This window comes from Platichthys flesus, chromosome 11 (assembly GCF_949316205.1).
Source record: "Platichthys flesus chromosome 11, fPlaFle2.1, whole genome shotgun sequence".
Classification (NCBI taxonomy): Eukaryota; Metazoa; Chordata; class Actinopteri; order Pleuronectiformes; family Pleuronectidae; genus Platichthys; species Platichthys flesus.
In genome coordinates, this window is record NC_084955.1 from 14,344,765 (window position 1) to 14,355,878 (window position 11,114).

The following is an 11,114-nucleotide window of genomic DNA, read 5'->3' on the forward strand; positions in this document are numbered from 1 at the left end:
CACACTTTATGGAGCTCTGTGGTGAATATATCAGTAAATGAGACAAAAGTCACCAAACAAAATCAGTCTAATCTCACATCTGCTTCCTCCGTTCTTTCCTCTGCTCTGCCGAACGTGCAGTGTGAGCATCCAATGAATTAGGATAACAAGTCATTTTCATTGCTCCACAATGTTTACTAAAGAGCTTTGAGGCTTGGAATCAATTAGGATTGGCTTTCCTCAAGTCCATTTACTTTAGGGTTGAGCGGGGCCTACAGCTGTGTAACCTGAGGACCTCTCGCTCTCTCTCTCTCTTTCTCTCTCTTTCTCTCCCTCTTCCTTTGCTCCAAGTCCCTAAACAAGGTCTTTGGGGAGCCGCTCTGACACAAACCAGTGTTAAAAACCAGGCGTAAGAAAGAGCCAGCAGATCTTAATGTCACGGCTATCATTATCATACAAAGGGAAACGTCGCACAACTGATTTGAACGTGCTCTGCTTTCCATTTATAAACATCTGGCACAGAGTTAAATGCGTTGGACGTTACGAGTCAGCCATGTGAGACACAGCATTGTGAGGAAACCTCAACCTTTTTTTACTCGTGAGTGGAGACGTGTGGGTGAGATGGGTGTAGGCACGAGGAATTAAAAAGTCACATTCTTCTATTCCGGCTCAACAGGGGAATTCGTTTCAATTGTTTCCATTACGTAGCACAGTCGACCTAACTGCAGCTGGGTTACGTGAGGATTTATTCCGGGACAGATGTGGTAAAACATCTGATCAATTTACAATATTTCAATACCGCTTTCAATTATGTGCATGAAAACAGGTGCTTTTTAGAGACTGTCTTTAACACTTTATAATAAGTAATCCCCAAGAATGGTTAGAACTGTGTAAAACTAAATGCATCTCTCTTAATCAAGAATTTTTAAATCTGAGAGTGTGGTCCTCCCCCCGGAGAAACCTTGGAAAAGAGCGGCCCTTCACCACACCTTAGTTTACTTGCTTGGTTTGGCTCAATTTCTCGGTGCGTTCCCGAACATGTTATTTCATCCCGTTGACACTCAACAACTGAGTAAGATAACCACATATTGCTGTTTGACGTAACTTCAGACTTGCACCAAATACAAAAAGAGTTTTGTCCTGAAGCATTTTTTTGGGTTCAACACATTTAGGCTCCTCAATGTGATCTGCTTTTAATAAGTTACTAACTAATTTATTTTTTCACTTCCATTCCGAGGGGCCGACTCTGAAAAACTCTGCTCTAAATCACTGAGTGTTGATGCGGTGCGTTTTTTTTTTGTCATCATCTAAACAAGACAGTATTTCTCTTATATTCCTCCACCCAGATCTGTTTCCAAATAGAAGCTTTTATCATTTTACTCCTGTGCAAATGTGACATGAACAATTTATCATTTGGTATTTTAATGCTGTGAGTGCTTTTGTCCCTCACCTTGCTTGTGATGTCTTACCCTGGACACGCATTGTGTGCATCTTTGTTGGTCTGTCCCATCAATGTGCAAAGCTGCAAAGGAAGTCAGAATTTGTGGTTTCATTTCCCATGCTGCTTTAATCGCACAATATTTTTTCACACCTCGGTGCTACCATCTTCGTGTGGGCCTTTTTTTTGTTTTACTTTAAGGGAAGTTTCACAAATAGATATTGATCTGCATGCAAGCCTCTTGCAGTATTTGCAGTAAACTTCCTGTGTTTTGTCAAGACGTTTTGGTGATAAGATGATTGATCAAAAAAGGACCACATGTTGGATTTCTGTTTCAAAGAATCAGGTTGACAAAGCTTGATAATGTTTATCTTTGCTCCATAGAGATAACAATCATCGTATCAGTCCACATTCATTGCCAGATATGATTCCTTGAGCTTTCTAAAAAAAAGAAAAACTAAATTTAATTAAAAACAAAAGAAATGTAATTTTCATTTGCAAATGCAATCTGTGCAGGGTCTGTCACAGTACATCTAGATACAGTAGCTCTCTCAACTGTTTACATACAACAGAACTACTGCTACCACCACCATGCAATTGATTTATCCCACCCTGGTATTAGTTTTTATGTGTTTTGAGGAAATTGATCCCAGGACGCATTGCACATCACATTTTTATTAGATTACATAACCCTTTCTCTTGTGTTTGATATAAACAACTGTGTTGATGTGTACGCCAGCTGCACCAGCGCCAGAGCTGAGAGAGCCTCCACACCTAAATACACAAAGTTATGGGCCTTCCATGGACAAACACTGACCTCCTGAACTTCACAAGTTAAACAAAATGTCCTTTATTATTGTTTATGATTAGATTGCATTCAGAAAGTGGTGATAAGGAGGGAAGTCCGCCCTGAGCGCATGAGCACGCGACCTCTACAAAATGCCTGAGGTGCCCTAATGGTTCAACCTGACCCTTTCCCAAAGGCCAATGTAGGCAAACTACGCAACTGTGTTATAATTGTAGGGCCAATGGACATGGAGTCGTAGCAGGTGGAGAAAACATATAAGAAAAATTGCACAAAGGTAAGAGAAAGGTATACTGTGTGATCAATTAGAAAAAAAGAAGGAGAGAAAAAGAAAGAGAGAGAATGCAGGATGTACATCTGACCTGAATTAAGATGAGCTCATTGTGTACTGCAGTGGGTTTAATAGTGCGTTTGTAGAGGAACGCCCAGACTCTGTTCCCTCTCATTCCAGCAGGGCTGTGTCATCCCTGCCCCGGGGCCACCACACATGCAGGCTCAAGCACAAGCAACTCACACACAGGGACACGCATCGCAGCTCTGGGGAGTGCAGGGATCACAGCGTGGGGAAGTGTGTGGAAAAGGGGGATCAGAGGTGCACAGAGAAGAGGAAGAAAGGGATCAGAGGTGGATGGGGGAGAGGAAGAGACCGATAGGAGGTAGATGATGGAGAGGAACTGAAAGATCAGAAGGGTGGATGAGAGAGAAGTAAGATGGGGAGGGCAAGGGTTTTATTCCAGGACGGTCGCATGTGGGGCGGAGGAAAGGGGAAAAGACATGTCCCTGCAAGGAAAGGAAAAGGTAGATCATGTTTGAATGGAAGCGTGGACACGGAGGAATCAGAACAATGAAGGTGTGGGAAATAAATGCTCTGGGATTAGGAAAGGAATGCAGTGATGGAAAACTATAAGAGTGGCAGAGGGATGAGACTCATGGAGGTAGACGGGGATCAGGTGGAGGGATGAGAAGAAGACAGGTTCAGGTTAAGACGGAGAAGAACAATGAATGGTCACAATTAAGTGTATCCAGAGGCAGAAGGATGAAGTATTGCTGAAAGTGAAAGAGGCTGTGTAGGCCAAATGTTTCAACAGGTGCCGCTGACAGATGCCAGGTTAGTTTGTAGCAAGATGACACAGTTGTGGCCAAAGTGTTTTCTTGATTCGCCGGTGATAGGAATCCACTGACATGCTGTTTTACTTTTGCTGAAAATGAAACACGGTCCATCTTTACTCTGCTGAGCCAACTCCATCTCACGAATCAAAACAATATCATATTTGGTGCATAAATACCGCAACACTAACGCTAATTTTGCCACAGAGAATCATTGGCCACCATTCCTTGACTGTGCGCTGGCATGGCTTTACTCGGCTCGAGGCTCCCTAAAGTGAGGACACCCCATCCCAGATCCATCCCTGCGCTGCACCCTCCCAGCATCAATCCCTCCTCTAGCCCGCTAATAAAAGTCAGCCGGTGTCGTAACCCATTAGGGCTGATTTATTTGATCAGATTCGTATTATTTCCTTAGTCCAAACCCCATGGCACTCTCCTCCCACCAGTGATTAAAGGCAGTAAATCAGGGGCAGGTCCTGTGTAGTGTTTACTCAGAGAGCCAGGCAGCTGTAAGCTGTTTGAGGCCCTTGTTTCTCCCCCTGTTTACTTCTGTTCCCATGGCGACTGCACCACCGTCTCCCGAGCGTCTGGAACTCGGCCCCGGGCTGTTTTGGTTACGTTCAACAGTTTTTTCGCTGCTGCGTCTACCCAGAGCTCCCAGTGACTTCACCCAGCGAAGGAGCGAGCGCAGCGATGTTGGATGAGTCGAGGAGGGAAGGAGAGGGAAAAGCGAGAGGAGGAGAGGAGGGAGAGACAAAATCTGGGGGTAGGCAGGCACAGGGTGGGGGGAGGGCGAAAAGCCAAGAGCATTACATCATTGCTGGAGCGGAGTCAGAAAGGGAAGGATATGAGTCAGTGGACTGACTGCACCTCTCTCTCCCTCTCTCGCTCCTCTTGGACAGCAGCCAAGGCCCTTGTGTTTAAGTCCCCGGTGCTTCAGTTGGAGTTGGGACTGTAGGGATCGGGACAGTGGAGCTTAGTGTGTGTGCAGACTGCAGGATTTGTAGACTAGAGCAAGCCAATCCAGAGGGGGCTAGGCTGAGGTTGTGGGCACCCTGAGGGTACCCGAAGAGAGTTATAGAGGATTAACAGGACAATGACTGGTTGTCAGTTCTGCTCCGTCTGGGGGAAAATAGCAGGATAAGTCAAAGAAATAAACTGTGGAAGAAGAGATAAAAAAATAGAAGCAAATGAAGGGACTCACTGGGAAGATCGTCCTGCAGTGATGTCATGGTGGAGTGAAGGTTGGTGGAGGGGGTGGTGCATGTGGTGGTTTTTTGGGCGGGGATTGTGGAAGAGAGCTGGGCGGCTGAGTGCAAGGCACTCAGTAATGTGAGAGTGCAGGGTCAGGACTGCAGAGTGTCTACCTGCTCTCCCCCGGGGCCCACAGCCCAGGCTATTATCAATCCCCTCAGTGGAGCCACAGCCTGTCATTATTCACTTACAGGCATACACACACACATGTTCACGCACAGTTTCATGAACATTCACACTCATGGCACATGTAGTTATTCACACACACATATGCAAACACTCTGAACATGAATCCACTAATCGACTCCTGGTCCGCATGAATAATGTCTGCAAAAGCAGGAGAGAACACGAAAGTACGAACATGTTTTTTTAAGAAAAACGTTTAGCGAAAAGATGAAATAATGCATTTCCATAAAGTATGTTCAAACTTGCACTGACATTTATTTTCAGAATTGATTATTTACCTGAATACTCAATATATCGCTCAACCAATTAGGTGAAGAGTGAAAGGGCAAAACAATCATGACTTTCTCATGTATCAAATCCAGGGATCCATTAGGTAATTTAAAAAAAACGACCACATAATACAAACGTTCCTCATGAAAAACATAACATAGGCAGACCTGTTGTTTGAAACACACTGTTTTCTAAGTCATCATAGAATATTAGGTCATTTCAAAATTATCAGGAGGAAATATTCTCATGTAAGAGGCTGGAACCAGCAACGGTTATTTGTTTATCACAATTGTTGCTAGAGAGTTAAGGGCCCAAAAAAAGATTGGCTCTGCTCCTTGCCCTCAGTTTCACTGAAATGTCTTATTTAATCAGCGTAGTCAGCACAAAGCTGAGTTAATCCCAGGAGGAAGTGTTATTAGTGTTGTTTTTCCTCCCACTGGACAAGCAGGTGTGTGCGTGTGTGTTTGTGTGTGTGTGTGTGTATGTTTTGTGTGCGTATGTGCGTGTGTGTGTGTTTTGTGTGTGTTTGTGTGTGCTTGCGCGTGTGTGTGTGTGTGTGTAGTGTTGACAGACACAGAGTTTGTCGCCTCACCGCTCTGCTGCAGGTGAGCACTGCTAACAGACGGTCGCTTGAGTTCAACCTGCTTCAAAGGAACCTTTCTTCTCCAGAAAGCAGGAACCCAGCGGGTGGGTGCTGTGTCGTCACCTCTGCCATTGTCACAAGTAACTCTTTCTCATCTCAAGGATGTGGACAGACATAGAAAAACATCAAATTCTTTTTCATCCAAAACTGAGTCAGTATCATTTCATGTTGACTTTCAGAGTTTATTTTTCTTTTCTAAATCAGTAAAGCATCTGACACATGTAGTCTTCTATTTCTGTAACACTGGAGTTTATAACATCAGCTAAAGATTAGAGGCTAGAAAAGTGCTATACCAATACAGACCATTTGCCATAATTGTAACGATATACTGATATTTATTATACTGAATATGTGTAGATTCCGGCACAGGACAACATTGTTAAGTTTGTAACGTTTAAATACCTTGTGTTTTTACAAAAAAGTATGTTAATCCTCCCATATTCTACTTTTACAGTGTTTTATTTTAAGTGTTGATATTTGTAAGAAGAAAAGTTATATTTATGCTTTGAATACCAAGAACCATCTTCATTTAGTTTTACATTTCCTCATTCACACTTGTGGTCATGTATGACTGATTTCTGAGTGACGCTTGACCAGGCCATTCAAACCTTAGTAAAGCCCACCAGTGAATGCAAATGCCGATGGTCAGTCAGGGCTAACCCAGACCGACAATCGAATTCAGAACCGAATTGCTTCTGGAGAAAAGATATGCTGTAGCCGCTCAACGCTATATCACAGATGTGCAGCGATATATATGGGCCTTCCTGACATCCAATGGTTGTGCAACGTTTCCTCAACATTTCTCTGTCTTGCAACTTTCTAGTTCAGTGACATAATGACTTGGCTTGGTGTTGTGCTGTTAATAAGGTAAAAAAAAAAAAAAGAAATAGGCTGAACAGTGGGTGCAGGTGGGCTGTGGCTGAGGGAGTTGACTGCATAGTAGTGACATCACTAAATGATGGAGGGCGTAATGGCACATTTTCAGACAGTTTACAGGCTGTGTGTATGAGTGTTAAGATACTTTTACTGTATTGACATAGCAACCGTGTTATGAGAACAAAAAGACAATGGGAATCCTGTTTTCTATAATATCTGACTTTTAAATAAATCCCTTTAAAAACCAAATACTTTGAATGTGCTCATGTCAAAATAAGAGGATATGTTTAATAGTAGCAGTTACATGTTACGTTCGATTTTAAACGAACGGACACATCCACCGTGCTAAAGACCTCAGGCGCTCAGAATTTGTAAAAAAAATCAGCAAAACAGTTTGTATCTGTAGAATCAACACCATGTCCCCGCCACCGCCTCCTGACTGTTATTTCATCCTCTTAAACGCCGGCGCAGTGTATAGGCCGAGGGAAGCTGTGTTGATGTAGTGCGCGGCTACCCTGCATACCTCATTGTACTTTCATGACTTTTCCCATGTGGAAATGTTTGGATTCTCCGTGTTGCTCAGATGTCATATGTGCTGCTAAATGACTGTGATTGTGATAAATTGGGATGTTGGACAGGAATGACACGCAGTCGGGATGGTAATGGTCCTGTGTGTGTGCGGAGCAATCTAAAATGTCTGGAGCGTAAATGCACATATTTAGGTCTGGAAAAATACAGGTATTTATTCAGGTGGGGGAGCGTTTGCTCTGGTGCACCCCCCTCCTCCATTTGGCCATCACTCCCTCACGGTAAACCAGGCTGTGGTTCGGTCAATTGATTGCATTAACCCGTCGAACACAGCGGACCTAAATGATTCTTGTTAGCGCTAATTTCTAAATGCTCAGGGAAATGGGGCTTTATTGACGGGTGAGTGGCAGCGTTCATCCTGATGATACTGATAATTCTTGATTCTGGTTCTCAGGGAGTCGTGTTATGAACGCTGGTGTTTCCAGGCGCTGGTCTGAGGGACTGAGTAGTTGCTGTTTGCATGTGGGTGTAGCAGCGCCCTGCAGCTGGGAACCAGTGTTCTTACAAGCAGGGATTTAGTGGCAGTTGTATAAATGATGTCACCATGTGCAGATGGAGTGGACTGGGTGTTTGGACGGCTGCAGCCTTGAGCCAGTGGCTGAGGCAGGACTGCTGTCTATAGTTTAAGCTCAGCCCGGGCCTCATCCATGCATGTAATTTATTGATGTGGCCGTGAGTGTGGATAGGCCTGTTGGTCCACACACACTTTTGTGGTCACCGTGGGAGATTCCACCCGCAGGACTTCCACCGCTGTTGAAACTCAAACGCGATTCTCGTCATGCACATCTCATGTGGTTGTTATGACAAATATTATTCATTCATCATCCCCATCATCATCATCATTCACCCATTGTACTACATGAACTGTGGGCCGGTTTCAAAGTGCATCCCGAAAACTCCCAAGTTGCCTCCACTTTCAACTGCAGCATGAACACACAGTCACAGGCTCAGACTGTTTAGCCGCAGAAACAAGCAGAAACAAAAAAAAAACGTCTGGAAAACATTTGTTCCGAATTAGCACAGATGTGAAATGAATAAATGCGTGAAATTACTTTTAAGGACTTACAGCGTTTTTCTTTAGTGATCTCTCGTGGACCTGTTGCATAGTCCAGGGTAACACACTTTTTTGATAGCCACTCCTCCAATCCTGCCACAGCCAGCCGAGAGACTTGTTACCAAAAGCATCTTTCAGTACAAAATTACTTTGATTAACTTCTCTTCCTCTCTAGGACGTGCATTATATGCTGAAAAAAGACATGCATGTGGTGTGTATAGGTTTAAAAAAGCTTTGTTCATTACTAAACCATTCTAGGATGATAAGTTCCTTTAAAGACAGAGGTCTGTGAAAAGATCTTTCAACTTCAGTGGTAGTTGAAGGTGACTTAGGCCATCAGTCTCTATCTGCACAAAATTACTTCTCAGCCCATTTCTCCATATCGTTTTTTGTCCTGTGCTTTTGCCATACACATTTATTTCTATGTATTGAGAACTTTGTTAAACATGGTTTAAAGTCATGACATATAATGGTGAAACTTTAAACCAACCCCCCCTCCCAATTAGCATATATAAACATAAACTTAATGTTTATACCACACTATAATTTAGTTGTAAGTAGATAAAAGGAGTGTTTATGTGTAATCACATATTGTAAGGCATAGTGACAGCAGTGTTTAAATCATTCGTTATATGTACATTACACCATGGTAGAAGTTACAATAAACACCCTAGTGCTGGTTCATGAGTTGCTGTTATTTGTTGTTATATGATGTGTGTTGTTTTTGTCCCGTCAGGCCTGTTCCCGGGTCTCTGTCCTCACTGCTGCATCTACGAAACCGACCGAGACAGCCTCTGCCTGCCTCCATGCCTGGAACGCTGCCAGACCCGACCATGCCTGGCTCCTCCGCCGTGCTGATGCCTGTGAGTACAACAATGGAGCGCACAGAGCACACTCACTCACGGGCGCACACTCACACATGCAGAGGCAAATCTCATTCACCCGCATTGTACGTGACGACAGCGTACATTAAGACAGCAGATGTAGGCTTGCAGTTCCTATCGCCATAAAAAATAACTTGCGACGGTAAATCAGGGAAGTCATATTTTTGTATAAATGAGGTATTCAGCGAAGATGAGGGTTAAGTGTAATACACTAAGCCGGAAAGATTTAGAGGAGCCACGTTGGGAATCGGGGGAATGATAACAACCGGAGAAAGCTCCTCGTATCAGGATTCTAATGATACAACATATGTTCTCATTGTAACACAAGACAGCCCGTGTTTATGGTAAGGAGAAAACCTCCCATGTTTATTAAATTAAGAGCTAAGCGATTTTGGGGGAGATTGACGGTTCAGGAAAGGGGTGCAGGTTTGGGTGATATTTTTACACAAAACACACTTAGTGCAATTAAGGCTGTGTGTCAGATTCTAGGCATTCGAGTCTCCGTGGACGACGAGAGGGGGGGTGAGGGTCAGGCATGGGGGGGGGGGGGGGGGGGGGGAGGGGGGGGGGGGCGGTGCTGCTCCCTATGGAAACCAGCACACCAGTTTAGAGTTCAGCAGCTGGGAGGCCACAGCAGCTCACACACACACACACACGCATGCAGACACTCAAACAAAGGTTGCTTCTTCTTTCCTGCACATGCTGCCCTGTGAGCACTGCACACACCATCGCCCGGCATCAGGTGACCTCTCACCCCTGTCAGCTTACCCAGCTGATTTCCTCACATTCAGGTCTCAGCCGTGACACAGGACCGCACCGGCCAGGGTCAGTCAGGGGCAGGCAAGAAACACACAGATAAGCCCCTTTTATACAGAGATCACTCCATATCGCCATTTAGAAGACCCCCTGGTTATGCCACGTTCGCTTGTTCACCCTGAACCAAACAAAGCTGCTGTGTGTGATTTTAGAAGCTGGCAGGTCTACAATCAGAGGCGTGTGTCCTGCCATGTCGGCTCTAGCTTTTACTGATGTCGATCTGACTCTGTTACTACCTCCACCGCCCCCGCCATTCCATGTTCATACCTTTTACACAGAACAGCGTGGCAAAATAAAGGCACAACTTTCCAACGCTTAATGGGTCGCGTGGAAGGGTCTGCACCCGGAGCGACCGAATCACCTCACTGACTCGTCTCGCATCAGAAGGGGCTGAGGTTTGATGTGTTAGTCAGACTGACACTCAGCACACGATTGTCAGAAACACGAACACACACACACACCCTGTTGCACCGGCTTCCTGTGTTAAGTCCCCCTCGCGTTGGCTTCCTGTTTTTGGTTCAGCTCCAGTTAGAATCACACAGAGCTGTGCACAGGGCAGCCTGTCATGTGAAATCAAGCTCTCATGCGTTCTCATCTCATCCCGCATAGTGTCACCCTGTTCCAGCTACAGCTGTTTTTGTAAAAGCTGTGACAGCATCTTGTTAAGCCCTGACAGTGACAATACACACAGCAAAATAAAGCTAAATGAACCGTTTTTACTGATTCATCTTGTGTTAAAAAAAGTTGTGTGCCGTAGGAATGACATGTCGACACCTCCTGATGTATGAGTGTTCTCACGGTGCTGTGATCCTCAGATGGAGAGACAAATGTCCATGGGCTCCAATATGATGGGCATGCAAGGACCCGCCCACAACAACTCCTGCTCTTCCACTCACATTCCCTCCATGCACTCAGAAGCCAAACTGGTGAGTATATACATGCGTTCACATGGAAATACACATTTATGCACACACACACACACACACACACAAATACGTGAACACTCACACAAGCTCAAAGTGTTGCAACTCTCTTTTCCACTGCTCTGTGCCAGCAAAGCTGTGCTCTTAGGTCTGTGTGGATTTCATCATATGGGGTGTAATCAAAGCTGTGTCTGAACCTGCCAGTGCTGCACTGGAGACTCTGGCTGGAATAAAGGGCCCTTTATGTGGTTGTGGCTGGGCTGCCCACCGACTGCCTGATGTATATCTTAA

At 44.7% G+C, this 11,114-nt stretch overlaps 1 protein-coding gene across 2 annotated transcripts in view; it reads left to right on the plus strand.

The window, feature by feature from the left end:
- creb5b (cAMP responsive element binding protein 5b) overlaps positions 1-11,114 on the plus strand; it is a 39,597-nt gene that overhangs the window by 14,311 nt on the left and 14,172 nt on the right. For both annotated transcript variants that reach the window (XM_062399186.1, XM_062399185.1), the window contains exons 6-7: positions 8,937-9,063; positions 10,716-10,826. In XM_062399186.1, the coding sequence (XP_062255170.1) occupies positions 8,937-9,063; positions 10,716-10,826 (238 nt within the window). The remainder of the gene's footprint in view (positions 1-8,936; positions 9,064-10,715; positions 10,827-11,114) is intronic.